The sequence below is a fragment of the Lycorma delicatula genome, chromosome 12 (genome assembly GCF_047948215.1).
Source record: "Lycorma delicatula isolate Av1 chromosome 12, ASM4794821v1, whole genome shotgun sequence".
Taxonomy (NCBI): domain Eukaryota; kingdom Metazoa; phylum Arthropoda; class Insecta; order Hemiptera; family Fulgoridae; genus Lycorma; species Lycorma delicatula.
Genome location: NC_134466.1, coordinates 48866832 through 48884303, shown reverse-complemented (window position 1 = coordinate 48884303; position 17472 = coordinate 48866832). Strand labels below are relative to the sequence as shown.

Genomic DNA, 17472 nt, shown 5'->3' with positions numbered 1-17472 from the left:
TTTACAATTACGAGCATTTCTCCCCACTGAATGAGGCATTAAATATATACCAACAACTTATGACAACTATCTATCTGTTCCAGCCAATTTCATTTTATCAGGGATGGACACGTCTACAACATATTTATAGGGCTGTAATGTTTTTTCAGACAAACTGCTGTGAAGTATGGTGAAATCGATTCACTTCTTAACTGCTTATGACTCAAATGAAACAGTATCAGTCTACAGTAGGTTGTGTAAATAGTGATGGAAATGTCTGTAGTCATTCACATCAGTGGCAATCTGACAAAGCCCAAACTTATTACTGCGTTTTCCAGTTTAGAGGGTCTAAAAAACCAACCTCCGGTAAAGCCCATCAGGAGTAGGAAAGAGGGGGTGGTATGACAACTGGGATGGATCATCATAAGGCAGGGGGGCTTGTGATCCTATGGGGGTCAGGATCGCAAGTATGTCTTCTACAATCTATTTCATCTAATTAAATTTTAGCTAATCCTCCTACCTTTGTGAAACTGAATGTAACCTAAAATCTTCCACTCAAAGTAAAAAAAGCAAAACCCTAAAGAATAAAATTAATATTAAAAAAAGGTTCTATAAAGAAACATTTAATGAAAAAAAAATAAATTCTTGATTAATCAAATTACCAGATAAACAAAAAAACGACTTTCTTTTGGGTACATTATAAAATGTTACTATTATCCTTGCTTATAACAATGAGAATTATGTAAGCAGAACATTCTAGTAAATGATTTTGAACATAAACTCACTATGTAAGCACCTATATATTTTATGTTAAAACCTATAATTCTGGAGGAAGAAAACTTTTTTACTTAAAAACCATATGTACGGTATTACCAAAGATTAAAAACTACAGATTATGGGACTCCCATTCCTCTCCCCTTTAAATTGTCTTCTCACTTATTGCAACAGCAATCTTTACAGTTTTGATAACTTAACAACTTACAGGAGAGCTTTTACAGCAGAAGAAAATTCCACTCCCCCATAGTTCAGGCTTTCAGATTCAATTAAATGAGATTTATAATGCATGTGTCTTACTAGTTTTATTGAAACACTGAAACATTACAGTACTATTATAAATGGGTCATACACAGATGTAATAGGAAAATCTGCTAATGAAATGAGTACATTAAATAACACTTCAGTGATTTCTACTAAAATGTCAGACTGACAGCTTCATAATTTCATTAAAGTGCTCACAACTTGAAATTTCTTTATCCCATATCCAAGATTTTCAAGTTTAGATTCCACATCCTGGTAAATTACTTTTATCAGATGCAGTTTATCTTAAGTTATTTTCAACTCTTCCCACTATTATTTTATTTCCCACTTCCTTCATTATTTTATCTTGTTTTCCTTAAATGGACGTGATGGGAATTGGGTATCACTTCTTTTATAGAATCCAATGAGAGCATGCCACCTTTTTGTGTTTTTGCTACTTTCCAAGTAAACAGTAGTAGCTCAGTGTTGAGTAAATAAAACTACGACTCCCTATTTATGAAAAATCTATTCAAATATTAACTTTGTTTTTTGTATAGATTCTGGTCAATGAAAACAATATGAAGTTGATATAAACAGGAACAGCATAAAGTTACAATAAAATCATGAACCAACAATGATTCATGCCAACAACTTAGACAAGATCTCATGAGGAGTAGGAAGGCTCTTTGGCACTGAAGACAATAATTTGGACATTTGTGCAACCTTCTGAAAAAAAAGAAAAGCAGTTTTTGGACAGTAACACAAGACATTAAAAATAGTCATCACTTCACAGAGACCCAACAAAAGTATGTCTTGACTACCAGGGCAAAGATTGAACAAATTTTTTGCAGAACACTCATCTTAAGAAAATTATATAAAAACTTAAAAAAGGGAAGAAAAAGAGGGAAATGACTAACCCATACAGTGACTTCTTCTGATCTGGATAGTTCACACACAATCTTGCCTATAAATCAACCCATAACCCCACGAATAAAAAAAGAGGAATTTATCAACAAAATATAGATAATTTTTTTTATTCAAGTTTCTCATATACTTTTCTCTTTTCTGAAAATAAAGAAAAACCTTAAGATAATCTTTCTTTTTAATTACTATTATTATTATTATTATCATACAAAAATTATGGAAATACACCAATTTAAATATAAAACAGTTACCAGCATGAGCTTGTACTCTAGGATTCCCATTATCTTCTAATACCATTAATAAACCAGGAATAACTTTTTCATGAAATTTTTTCTCAAACACCGGTGCAAAATCAGTTGACATCTGACCGATAGCATTACAAGCTGCATAACGCACTCTCGGATGCTGAAACATATTTAACAGAATGAGATTTACAAATATTTTATTATTAGAAACATATGTAATTGTAGACAGAAGTTATATAATTGGAATCTATGAGTCATATTCATGACAAATTCATTAATAAAAAGTAAACAAGTTTCCAAAATTCCATATTTATGAAATCAAATTGCGTTAACAGTACTTCACATCAAATAAATTATTTACTTTTTAAATTGCCTTCTTATGAAAGGAAAAATTAAATGAATATAAAAGTATTACTTTAATTTGCAGTACAGAAAAATAAAAAATATTAGAAACAGTTATTTAACAAAATTAATTTATGTAAATTGGATATACTTCAAGAGAAGTTTGACACTAATAAACAAATAAGTACTAATATATTTTTATTTTAGAAAAAAAAAGAAGCAACAATTTCATCAGCATCAAAATTTCAATTGGGGGTAAAAAAGATTTTACTTATCAGTAACGACTGGATAACTCATTTATTTAAAAAATTATTTTAAAGATACTCAGATAAGATTGCGAAGAATTATTAAGCCTATTTTTATACTACAGAGAATCTTACAAAATTTGTTTACTCTCCAGACATCATAACTCTAGAAGCTATTCTACAAGAAAGTACAGTAATAAAAAAAAAAAAAATGGGATATGGGTTTTTGTATTTCTCAGTTTCATGAACTAGGGACCCCCTAAAAAGGTGAACATAATGTTTGTACATAAGTATGTAAGTGTGTTAGAAGCTTAATAACTGTTGACTGGATAAAATGATTTTGATGAAGTTTTGTTCACTCACGTATATGTGGTAATTTGTTGGTAAAATTTGGGGCGTCATCAACTACAGGGGGTGGGGCATCATATAGTTTTCTCAGGGTCAATTTTTCAAGCATAATCCTTTAAAGCTCAGTACATGCATATACATGTCCCCAAAAATAAAAAGCCATCTTTTCATTTATTGCATTTTTAGCAAAACATTTTTTGTCTTTGTAGGTATAGTAGTAGTGCAAATGACCCTAAAAATACTTTGAGGGCAATATTATGAGTGGGGGAGCAGATCAAACTTAAAAAATATTAATTTTTGTGTTTACCTTTTTTGTTTATTTAAATTTTTAATTATTATATTATATTACAATAAAATTTCATCATAATTCAGTCTCACCACTACCATTAATAAACTACAAAAAGAATTCATTTTACCTAACTTTCTATTGTTTGTACATTATTCAGTTGAATATTTTTTTAACTTTCTTTGATTTAACAAAGTAAATGCAAAAAAAATCAAAAAATTCTCTTGGAAGTGGGTTTGGAGGTGGGAGAAAAATCATTTTTTGAATTTTTAAAAATGTTTTTTTATTTGCATGTACACCGAGATAATTTTACAATAAAACCTTAGCGTAAATTACCATAAAAAGGAAATCTTAGGTAACTTTTCTCTTGTATCATTATTTTTCGACTATATAAGAATAAATAAATAAATCACCAATGCCAGGGAAGCATTGCAAATTTGTTGTCAACCTTTTTTTTAAGGCTGTAAGATAAGTACAGCAAAATATTTTTTAAGATAATTCATGATTCATTTAGAAAATGAGAGCTTTTTTGTTTTCAATTTTTAACAGAAGGAAGAGAAAAAAGAATTCAAACATGTTTTCAGAAATGAGGGGTGCAAAAGTAGGTGTATATCTGAAATCCTGATTAAATAAAACTGTCTGTCCATTATCCAAACAACATTTTCAATAACAATTTAATCTCCCATTGTTTTTTGTTACAGCAAGTTTAGGGATTTTTCTGTGTATATAAGGATAATTTAACCAATGATCAACAAAAGTGGATTTTGAAAGAATATAGAACCAGAGAATTTGAAAAAATTAGAGAAAAATAGTGTGAATAATTTGATGTAACTCTACCTACGCTAAACATTTATAAAATAAGTAATAAATCTAATCAGATTGAGTACAATTTGTATTACGCGAATGAGTGGCAAATGCTCACAGTTACAACTTTTGAAAATGTAACGTTAGTTGTTCAAGCATTTAATCAAATGCAAAAGAGCATCTACTTATTTGGACACTGAAAATTTATCGCCCAAGATTAATGCGTGGAGTATTGGAGGACAATTCAAATCATTGTCAACAATTTTGTGAGGCAATCTTAAATGAATAACAAGGTTTTGGCATTATTAAAAAAAACTCTTTGGTTCAATAAGGCAAACTTTAAATAGTCAGATGATTAATAAACACAGGTGGTGTCTACTATTCAATGGGAAACCTACCCAATCCTTCAATTGAGAAAGTTTTATCAACTTGGGGCCACAATCTAGTTATACTTTTACCTGCCATAAAAATTCATTTTGTTCCAAAAACAAAGATGAATCCATCTAATTTTAAGCACACGTCAGTTAGAATGCAATTATTGCAATTGCATAAATGCTAGTTTCTCTTTAAATGATTTTTTTTAAACAAATAATATAATAACAGTGAAAAAGCCTTCAAAAAAGTTGATTTTTGAACGAGTTTTTTTAATTTTGTGTACATTTAAGGTGCCTTATTTAAAAACAAAACTTATGTTACTTACAAATAAATTAGCTAACAATTTTCCAAAAACACAAATTACTATTTTAAACAACAAAATACTAATAAAAAATTTATAGTACTTGCAAAACTAATTATGATGCGAGAACCTTAATTTAGTAAAGAAAATGTCTGAATGAATAATAGGGATAATTAGACAGACAATAACTTAATTAGAGCCATCAAAATTATTTTGAGAAAAATAAAACAAGTGTTTTGTTGTAGTAAGTATCAATTTTTAAGCACAATTATCATCACACACATTTATATATGAGGGCTATTTTTTAAAAGCGTGGTCAGTTTTTTAATATAAATAAAACTAGTAAAGATATTGCCAAAAGCTCTTTTTATTTCACACTTTACATTTTATGCTGCTTTTCTACATAGTTACCTTGTTTATTTAAACATTTCTCAGTGTTTTACTAAATTGTTTATGATGGAAGTGCAATAAGAAAGAGAAAATTAAGACAAATTTATAAATCCTGAAATAACAAAGAGTAACAATGGAAAAGATTTATAGAATAGTGAAAAAAGTTAGAAAACAGAATTTTTTAATCAAGGGGATATGAATCATATATGTTAGGACAAGTGCTAGGTGACGGAGAATAAATACTACTTAGGGCCAGAGAGTAGGAAGATTTGCAATAATAGTTAAACACACAAGCATATTCAGATTCACAACAGTGTTCTGTTCTTGTGATCCAAGTAAAAAAAGCTGATCGGCAAGTTTAGTGTGAACAGAAGCCAAAGTGTTTATTAATTCAGTAAAGTATAGTAGAATCAGATTTAAAGTATATGATTGATAATCTACTTATTTTGTAAATACTGAGATACTAAAGAATAAATAAACTAGATTTGTATGAAATTTAATTTGTGTTTTCTTTCAATATAATTTGTTAAACTAACAGATGGTTTTATTAATACTTTATTTTCTTATCAAAAAAAGAAAACCTAATACTGTATGCAAACAACAATAAAACTCACAGAATCACTGAGAAAATTCAGAACACCTTCCATTATTTGAGGTAACATAGCCTCCATTTGTTTATGGCAACCTTCACCAACTGCAGAAATTGCCATCAACGCTGCATGCCTGTAAAAAAATTCTTCTTTATCACATCAAATAACAAATGTAAAATTGAATAATGCATTACTGGTTTTTAACTTAATTTTAGTTACACTAAAAGCAAAAATATAATTAGTTTACATTAGTAGGGGAAAGAAGTTTAATTAAATAAAGGAAGATATCAACAAAAAATATAATGACAACACAATAAGCAAAAAGTACAAAGAATTCTACAACTTAACACTGTAAAATTCCAATTAATAAAATTCAGCCTTTTTAGATACATTACTCACATCTACTGACAACTACTTCCAGAATCGTAAGGATATAAATAATCATTCATACATTTCAAACTGATTTTAATGTATTGGGATCTTTTCCTAAAAGTCTTCCCCCTCCCGTTTTGGTTCTAATTCTTCCTCTAGTTTTTGAATTTGTTCATTCTGAAATAATTTATCATAAATGAGGGCATAAAAAACAAGGTTTTTTACTTCTTGTATGAAGGAAGTAATGTAATGGCAAAAAATTTCAGTTTTCGGATTTCAACAGAAATATCAATTTTTACTAGTTTTGGCAAGTCGTCTGTACATATATTGCATAACTCAAAAACAATTAGTCATAGAATGTTGAAATTTTGGATTTAGGACTGTTGTAATATCAAGTTGTGCACCTCCTCCCTTTTGATTGCAATTGACTGGACCAAAAGTAATAAAAAAAAGCCCAAAATCTAACAAGTTTGGATTTTGGACTTTTTCTTAACTGCAGTAATAAATCCTCATTGAGAGCTTTTCAACGATATCATCAGTTATAGCCAAATAAAATTTTAATTAATGAAATATTGGGATCTTACAAGGAAAAGGCACATCGGTTCATTATTCAATTTTTTTTTTAGCTTTTTTTAATATTTATAAAATATATCAGCAGTAACAATGTTTGAGAAATTAATTTAACTATACTATTTATTAATAATTATTAACCCCTGATTGCAAAAAAAAGTTTACAATAAATAATTGAATAACAATAAAACAAAATTGAAAAAAAAAATCAGAAATTATTAGCGAAATAAAATTTTATGTATTTTTCATTTAATTCAAATATTTTTACAGGGGTTAATAAATCAATATATTTAAATTTTAAAAAAAACTAAAAAATATATATGTGAAGTCTGATTTGAACCAATGTGTCCATAGTTACAGATCCGACATGTTCTTACTTGCACCACATAATTACTTGAGCGACGTGAAACAAAATTAATGTATAAACCAATATAAAATGCTGATAGACACCACAAAAAAACTGTGATGGATGTAATATGGTGTCCACCACAATGTAAATGTGTGCAACTGTTCACTTTATTAAAGAATTGGACGATCATATCTCACTTTCAAGTGAAAAAAGTTTAATGAAGTGCAGAAAAAAATGTGTATATGTAATTTAATAGGTGTACAAGGAAGTCATGTTGTGTCAACATCATATTTTTTCTATTGTAACCATTTAGCTTTTTAAAATATCACAATTGTTTCAATGAAGAAAGCCTGTCAGTGCTTATAATTGATTTGTTGTTATTTCATGCATTTATTTGTTTATTATTTTGTAACAACTGATATACTAAGTTTAGAAAAATTGGCATCTACTCAAAATAATTTTGGCTCAGAAATTAACAGCATTTCTCATATTATATGGCACACTAAATAAAAAAAACTTCATACCACGAATAATAACTTCTCTCTTCAATTTTATACACATTTTAAAATACATGTATAATTAAGCTCAATTTAATAGTCCAAGAAAAATAGAATTTTTTTCTTTCTAATTGTTCTATATCACAATTATTAAGATATTGATGATATTTCAAGTTCTTCAAACAAATTTTCTGAATACATCCTTTTTTAAAACTGCCAAAACATTTTTAAAAAAGATGCGCATTCCTATGTATTAATAAATGTTACGTAAAAACATACTAATTACAATTATATTTTCCAAGGAATTCATACATTTTCCACTGGATACTCTTGAGCGTGAAATATCATTAGTGTACAGTTGGATAAAAAGTAACAATAAACAAAATGGAATTTAAAAGTACCTAACAAAGGGGGGAAAAATTAAAAAAAAATTACAAATACAATAATTACTAAATTACCTGTACTTCCAATCTGGATTGGACAGCATAGATGGAATGTTTTCAACGATTTGTGGAAGTATCGTTTTTCCACCGAGTCCACAAGCCAATCTATCTAATGCAGATTCTGCCACAACATTATTGCTGTTTTAACATAATAAATTAATAAGAATCAGAACTGCAAGTGGTAAAAAATAGCTCCAATATTTTTTTTTATATCTAAAATAATTAACACACACAAAACCAATAAATATAGAGGTATATTCAAAAAGTTAAAGTTAAAGTATAGAAATATTCTTTATTAATTTTCCTTTTAAGACCTTTTAAGTTATGTTGTACCATCCGTCACAAACACAACACAACTCTAAACTGTATTGGTTAATAACAATTCTGAAGGTCCACTAATGGTCCAGACAGTTTTTATCATATTAATAATTAATTGATTGAGAACAAATTGCTCACTTATACGTATATATTTTACAATAATGATGGAAAACAAATGTAAGTTTTCTTAAATTTTAGTAATAACAAAATTTTTTGTCATATCTTGAATTTAAACTTTTATTTACAAATACATACTTTAGATTTTTTTTAACAAAAATTAAAAGCAAAAACATATAATTTAGAAAAATAACACATTTAAACTTTTTCTAATTTAATTTTTTGTACAGTAAAACCTCGATTATTGGAACCAAATGGGGGGAAAACCAATTCACAGTTACTAAAAAGTTCTGATAATCGAGGAATTTTTTAAATCTTCCAAAATAAAGTACTATTACTGGTCAGAAAACCTTGGAAAGAAGCTTTTCTTAAAGCAAAACTGGTTTCAGAAAAATGGATAGCGAGGGGGTAACAAATTATTAATACTGTAAATATGGTAGGCAATCGAGTATGGCGTACATTTAGTACTGTATATGGATACAGAAGCCTTTTGATTACAAAAAATTCAATCAAATACTGCAGGTACTCTATTTTGTCTTTCCATAAGAGACACCAGAGTTGCAAATAAGTAATAATGGTACTGTATATAATTTCATAAATCAAAGTAATTATTTATTAATAAAACAAAAAAAAAACACAAACTTTCTTGCATTAATGATTTTAAAACCGAACCTAAAAATTCAATGTCAATTCAAAAGAAATAAAAAAAAAAAGTTACTGTACTGAACTTTGCATATTAAGAACAAAAAAATTAATAAATTTATATAGATGGTTTTTACATCTTGCTAATTGCTGTAGTCTATCATTTGATGTAACACCATTTCTAGATCATCATCCATGTTTTTTATTATTAGCTGTATTCCCGAAGATGTAGACGCATCATCACCACCTACCAGCCCTCTACTTGAAGTGGAAATTTTGGTGAAGTCATTAATTTTTTCCTGATTTTCTGACTTTTTTATTTTTCTGTAACAACAGAGCGAAAAGATCTAAAGTGGTCATAGAATTCATAAAATAAATTATCATTTGATTTCAGGATAAAAATCACGAATGTCATTGACCCAACCTCGTAACATTAGACCTTTTCTGTAAATTTTCTTCCTTATCACTTTCATCACTCTCAGTACCATAATGTTTGTTATTTCCTGAATTGCTTCGTCTACTATCTCCTTTTTTGCTAAGCACTTTCATATCAGGATCATCTTTGTAACTCGCAAGCCAGTCTCTCCAATTACAGTCTTCATACTCCACTTTAGTTGTTGAAAATCTATCTCAGTTTCTGTATTGGCAAGCAGTTTTTTTTCAAGCATTCTAAAGTTCTAATTTTTACAGACTTCCAGGCCTCTAAAAAAATTATAAACTGCCGATCTTATGTTGTACAAATCAATTTTTTTCAGTGTTCGCTACCCACGGGTGTCATTAATAATTTCATTACCATCTTCCAAAATAACCAACACCTGTTTTATAGCCTCTGTCACTCCCTGATCCATTGGCTGGATAAGAGAACTTGTATTGGGCATCTTCCCATCACAACTTTCAATGGGTCCAGATGAGCTGGGCAATTATCTAGTAAGAGTAATGCTTTTACATCTTTCTTAGTAACTTTCAGATCTTCTGTTTGAGTCCTATACACTTTAGGTACAAACTTTTCATGAAACCAATATGAAAAAATCTTTTGCGTAAACCTTGCATTTGTTGATGCGCAGTAATGAAAGGGCATTTTATTCACCAAAAATAGATCTTTTAGTTTTGTGATTTTTCAGATTTTCCAACAATCACTGGTATTAGTTGATCCTTACTCACTGAATTAGCACACAAAAGAGCAGAGAGCCTTTGCTTCATTTTTTGTTACCAAGCATGAGTTTTTCATTTTTAAAAGCCTTAAAAGCCTGAGTGTTTTTTGGAAGAGTTTTCTAAAATAAGCCTGTCTCATTGCCATTGTATATCTGTAATCGTTATTTGAAGTTTTTCCCGAAATGAAGCTACGCTTTCTTTGTCTGCACTTAAGGCTTCACCATACAATTTAACATTGCTAATTCTGTGGCTGTTTTGGAAATGCCACAGCCATCTGTCATTCGCCTTAAAATTTTCTATTAACTGTTCTGCAAGCCTCTCAGCAGGCTGCTTTAGTTCAGTACCTTGAACTGGAACTCCTGCACACCTTTGCTTTAGATACCACTTACAAACAGTCTTCTAGATTCACATTTTTCAGCAGTTTTTCAGAGTATTTTTTTTTGATTTCACACACTATTTTTAGGCAAACATCTTTTATTTTTTCCTGCTAGATTTTATACCTGAAATTGTACTTTTTCCTATCCCGTATTGAGTCATTATACTTTTAGAAAATGCCCCATAATCTAGGCCTTCAATAATTTTATATTTTTCAGCTGAAGAAAGGTTGACACACTTCCTCTTAGTTTTGTCACACATTTTAAATAAAAAATGTAACAGGACTCAACACTTACTTTACTTTTTCATGTCCGAGTGATGAGACATTAAAACCTTTGCAACCAGTATTGTGCCACCGAAACCCAAGAAGCATTTCCTTGCCACAGATCTTCTAGTGTGCATATGGTTGGGCAGAGGGTGCACTTTAGGAGATGTTCAGAGTCCTGAATCTCACCGCACTCGCAGTTTAGGTGATTAGGCTCTATTTTACGCCATCTAGCGTGGTTAACTCTGGTTGGTGCAACCCCAGTTCGAAGCCGGTTTAAAGTCACCCACGTTTGCCAGTCCAGGTATGTCCCGGAGGTGTTGGGGCCCTTTTTGGGAACCATGGAGAGGGCTCGATAGATGTAGAGTTCAAAAATCCCTTTCTTGATTTCAGTCTCGAAGAGGGTAGTCTGGTACATTGTATGTTGTGTATAGAAAGATTGTCTGAACCGTTTAATGTACTTGGCTTCAGATCGACGTATTCCAGGTTTCTCCATGCCCGCCGCTCGGTGCAACTTTTCAATAGGAGTGGGTTTCATACATCCCGTTATTAAACGACAGGTCTCGTTCAGCGCTATATCAACCTTTTTGGTGTGTGTTGATCTGTTCCATACCGGACATGCATATTCGCCTGTTGAATAGCACAAAGCTCTAGCTGTCGTCGACAGGATGGTTGGCGTAGTTCCCCATTTCTGCTTTGGAGTTTCCTCAGAAGATTGTTCCTCGTGTGCTTTGACAGTGAGCCCTATACGTAAGCGATCTGTCTAATATAACTCCAAGGTACTTTGACGACTCAACAAAATAGTCTTGAGCATTAAAAATTTGTTTTTCATCACATTCAGTAAAATAGTAAATAAATAAAAATGTCACTTTACACTTTAAAACCTTAACTACTAAATTGCACACCAGCAACATTACAACACATATCCTTGTGAACTATACACTGTACAATACTGTTTATATAGATACTATATGTACAGTATAGATAAAAAATGTGCGCAAATTTTACACAGTACATAATATGACTGTGTCATCAATATAACAGACAATAGGTTACTGGCTGACTAGGCAATATGACTGCCTTAATTGTTATCTGGTCAATAATGAACTATTTAACTATAAAAGCCTATTTCTTATCAGTTTATTTTTTTATTTCCTATTATAGAATGTATGTTTGCAGAGATAATTTAAACATTTGTTTATAAAAACCTGTACCTACAAGATTTTTTTCATGAAGATTAGGCTTACACAAATTAAAACACACAGTACAGCTTGTGTGGTGGCCTATGTAATCATTATTTCTGAGAATTAAAAGGAAATAGGAATATGTACTGTATTATTTTATAACTCTTTGTTAAATTAAGAGCAATAAAGCATCGTTCAGAATCTAATATACACAGCAGCACGGTATAATCCAGGGTTGCGATAATCGGGGAGGGGGGATGATGGTTAACTGTACTTTTAAATATTAACTAGTACTGGGTCTGGCATATAAATCTGACGATTTTGTAGTAATTGTTGTTGGCACCACTGTCAATAAGAAGGCAGGAGTGTTGTACATAGACAGGTCTATTCATGCTATTTCAGTAGCCACTATGTCGTGATCGGGTGAACAAGCGTTTGTGATTGAAGCCTATTTTAAAAATAATGACTCTGTTATTGTAACACAGCGTTTATTTCGCAGACATTTCAATTTAAATTGACATGCGTCTGTTCCTAGTAGGAATACGATATTGTTGCGGATGAAGAATTTTAGGAACGCATCGTCTTCTTTAAAAATGAAACCAACAGGACGAAAACGGACTGTGAGAACACCTGAAAACACTGTACACTGTAAGGTTAGCTGTTATTGGTCTCCACGATGTTCAGCAGCGAAACATGCTGCTGTGAACCGTTCCTGATCAAAGTGTACGACGAATTCTTCATGCCGACCTGAAATTCCATCCGTATAAGATGATGTTAGTGCAGCGACTTAATGCAAAGGATTTGGGGTCTCGCAAAGCAGCTTGCGAGGTCATCCTCGAAAATGTCCACCAGGATGCCATTATTCGTTTAAGTGATGAGGTGCATTTTCACCTGTCAGGATTTGTGAATAAACAAAATTACCATTATTGGGCTTCGCATAATCCACGGCAAATTCTTGAAAAACCACTTTACAGTCAATATGTTACAGTGTGGTGTAAGTTCGGTATAATTGACCTGTATTTTTTTGAGGTGTTAAATCGCTGAGTAACAGTTAACATCTCATCGGTATGTAAACATGTTGAATGAATTTCTGTGACCGAAACTGAATAACTTTCAAGGACATGAAATTTGGTCTCAACAGGATGGTGCTACCGCCCATACGACGAGAATCGCAATGGATGTTCTGCGAGAAACATTTCCTGGACATTTGATTTCCTGATTTGGCGACATTCCTTGGCCAGCAGATTCACCTGATCTGGCTGCATGTGATTTTTTTCTGTAGGGGTATCTCAAACATAAAGTCTTCAGTAGTCGACCACAGTCAATTGCAGAACTCAAGGAGACATTGAAGCAGTTCCACAAGTAGCGATTGAGCAAGCAATGTCAACTTTTAGAATGAGGTTAAGTGGTGTAAGGAGTAATGGAAAACATTTGGACGACATAAAATATATAAGTAATACACTATAAATTGCAAAAATTGTTCTTTAATCTGATATATTAAATGTGTTAATAGTACGAAACACAGTTTAATTATTATCCCCAAAAAATCATCAGGTTTGTATGCCAGACCCTGTATGTATTTAGTGAGCAACTAAATCGTAGATTACTGGGATCTACGCAACAAAAATCTCAGCAAACACCAAACTATTTGTACTACAGTTATGGTGGGGGCCAACACCATAACATTCATTCATAAATTTAATACTCACCCTGAATACAGCTCTGCATATACAGAATGATAATCAAAATTTATATACCTGCACCATCTGTGATGCTTATATATATATATATTTTTTTTTTAGTACTGTAGTACTCATTTATTTATACCTTAAGGCCTTTTTCAATTCTTGTAGAATACAACTGCCATTAGCAATCAAGTGATGTTAACTTGCAAAAGCAATGCAACAAAAATTTTTATTTTTACAAATTCATATAGCCTTCAAAGTTTCATCAAAACTAATTTCAGTGATAAATAAAAAAACAAAAAAATACCATATAATGGCGCAAAAAACCAGTTTTTAAAATTAAGCCAGCTACTGTATTACGCAAGTGTGGTAAAAATTTACAATTGCTGAAAAAATTTATTGTTGCATGTTTATACTCTTAGATAAGGCAAACTTAAGCTATTACAAGTTGTAAGTGAAGTAAACAATTCTTTTTTTTAGTGGTAAAAAATTTTATCCCACTCCATTGTAGTTTCCCAAACTTACAGTAAAATATTGGAGTAAAAAATAAAATAGAAATTTTTATTTTTTAACTGACAACAGAAGACAAGTTCTCATCTGAAAGCACAGTCTCCTCTATTACAATCAAAATTTTACTAACATACAAATATTTTAGCTCTCTGATGCAACTTACATCTTCATGTAAAATACTAAAAATTTTGCGTTGTTAGAATTTTGAAACAGTAGATACATGAATTCATTCAATTAGAATAGATATTAATAGTAAAAATTAGGATGAAAAGCATATATTAATATTCTTTTTCAAGATTATTCAACAGTATTTACTTTCTATATTTATCTTTTACAATATAATTAAATACAATACTTATCTGGTTGAAACTATTGCTCCAGAAAATGTGAAATCTAGGATAAAGGCTTTTCATTTGGAAGCAGTTTCATACAGAAAAAAATTAGCCATAAATCAAATTAAAATCCAGATTGTGGTTATGATTATAAACTACACTATTTACGTACCATATTCAAGATTAACTTAAGGAGTAAAGGGTCCTGGGAATTAAATGAAAAACTACATAATACCATAACATGATTGACTGATTCTTGTAAATCACTCAAGTTAGCTACAATTCCAGGGGGTGCAGACATTTTAAGCAATAGCCAATCAATACAGTGCAGCAGTCACACTACTTAAAAAAGAATTTTATAAGTTAACCCAAAAGTCTATTAACAAGCAGTACAAAAATTAAACTACAAACCTATCATTATCATCTTCAGTTATTTCATCAGATACACTCCATTCAGGATCATCATCCAAATCTGTCATCATTTTTAATATGAACGGTACTAATACAAGAATATATTTTCCTGCTTCTTTACGCATCATTGCTGGTGCTGTTTCTGATAATGTTACCATTACTTCTAATGCAAGATGTCTCCAAGAGTCTTCGATCTCTTCATTTGTCAGTACCTAAACATAATGAAAAAAAAAAAAAAACACTGTAAAAGATATCACACTTATCTATCCTTTTTTAAGATTATATATGTTTTACTATGAACTCTATTGCTTTTTATATGACTTACAAATAAATGGATTCATCCCAAACAAAAAAATGAAAATTATATTTTTACCTTAATGATATAAATTCCTATTTTAAACTGAACAATGCATTTTTGGAGGTACCTCCATCATCACTTCTTTTGTAGTATTTAATTTTTTAAATTACACAAATGAGAATGTAAAATTTAATTGTTTTTATTTAAGAATTGATATACTAACACACAACCCATCAGTATAAAGTAAGAATGTATCAACAAAGTAAGAGTATCTTCCTTCCTTTTTAAAACTAGCTATACTTAAACTAATGAATAATGTTACTAACGGAAACTAATGTTTCATTAGTTTAAGTTCTGGTATTATTTTAACCATCATATAGTAAAATAAAGAAAAAATTTTAATTTCTGAAATTGACATATTTTAAGCTTTTATCCAATTTTTATAAATAAAATAAAAATAGAATATATTATAAATATTCCAAAAACACTTTTAAAATACTTTGTAATAGTCAAAACTTCCTGGATGTGACCAACATAGGAATGATCAAAACTTCTTATTCTAACAGTTTGGTAAACTGACCAATTATCCTCTATATTAGATTGAAGTGTTCATTAGTATTAACTTTTACTTTAAAAAAGTTTTACATACAACATTTTTCTATATATTTCTTTGTATTTCCAAAATTATTAATGATGAATTAATTATGTTTCATCTTACGTCTAATTTAAAAAGGAACAGTGATTATATTCTAAATTAATACTAGGTAAGAGACATTAGTTAATAGATCGAATAACTGTTTTGTTAAATTGTAACCAACGCTAAATTACATCACTAAAAAATTACTATGTATTTTTTTTAAAAAGGAAAAAAAAATTACCTAATTAATTGAGCCCGTAATAATTAACAGCTATTAATAAATTATATAACTTAACCAGTACTGACAAAAAAAAATTACATATTAAAAAAAAACAAAAAACAATCTTTAAAGGGGCATTTTACTGTCAATTATTAGGCATTTTTTGTAAACTAATCACTACTATTGCAGCCAATACATATTGCTGAAATCAAAACCAAATATTCATGTACTCAGCAGATATTTTCACACAAATATATTGCAGAATAGTTTAAAATCTAGATTTTTGTTTTATTGAAAATGAAATATGCAAGAAATATGATAGCTGAACTACGACTACAGGTTCAATGCCAAAGACAGAAAATCATTAACAAATCTTTTAAATAAATAAATACATATGCAAACAAAAGAATAAACAAAAAGAAACAACTCACTTCACATGCAAATACATGGAAAAACCCATTATGAGATTACAAAAAAAATTTATACTCACATTCATACACATCTGTATAATATTATCAAGTTGTGGTCTTAAAAATTTTGGCGTTGATTCACTAAGATCGATTAAACATTTTAAGAGTGCATCGTCATCTTGCTGTTCTACAGATTCTACCACCACCTACAGTGACAGAAAAAATAAAATAAAAGTCAATCTCTCATCTTTTGGCAAAGAAAAAAACACAAATATGTCTACTAAAAAAAGGAAAACCTTCCAAAATAGTGATCACATTCCATCTGTGAGTTAGCAATTGTAACCGTACTGATATCGCAGTTGTAACCTTTTGGAAATTACTTTTCTCTATTCTATACAATAACCATAGTAGCTAACTGTTGCAAAAAAAGCAATTTTATGCAGTCTTGTTAAGATTAAACAACTAATATTTTAATAAGATTAAAATAAAATCAACTTACTCTTATCACAGCCGGTAAAAGATCAGAAAAATGTTTATGAATAGTAACTTCTTTTTCATGTGACAGAACAAATGAGCATACTGCTCTTACTGCCTGAAATCTTACCTAAAGAAAAAATAAACAGAATACATTGATTAAAGTTTTAATAAATCATTTGAAAATGGAACTAATAATAATTAAAAACAATAAAAAATAAGTAAAAATAGACTAACTATAAAACAATTACAACAAAAATAAAAGATCCAAAGAAAGTACTTTCCTGAAATTTCAGTACTTAAGGATGATTGACAATTTGAATAATAAATAAGAGGGTATTATGTTATAAATATGTTTAACAAAA

The 17472-nt window shown here is 29.9% G+C and overlaps 1 protein-coding gene across 1 annotated transcript in view; it reads right to left on the bottom strand.

Annotated features, from left to right (window-relative positions):
• The window catches only part of Karybeta3 (karyopherin beta 3), a 62706-nt gene that overhangs the window by 32532 nt on the left and 12702 nt on the right, over positions 1 to 17472 (bottom strand). The window contains exons 5-10 of the mRNA XM_075380730.1: positions 17133 to 17237; positions 16714 to 16839; positions 15069 to 15280; positions 8093 to 8215; positions 5871 to 5979; positions 2172 to 2325 (exon numbers count right to left, since the gene is read on the bottom strand). Coding sequence (XP_075236845.1) covers positions 2172 to 2325; positions 5871 to 5979; positions 8093 to 8215; positions 15069 to 15280; positions 16714 to 16839; positions 17133 to 17237 — 829 coding nt within the window. The remainder of the gene's footprint in view (positions 1 to 2171; positions 2326 to 5870; positions 5980 to 8092; positions 8216 to 15068; positions 15281 to 16713; positions 16840 to 17132; positions 17238 to 17472) is intronic.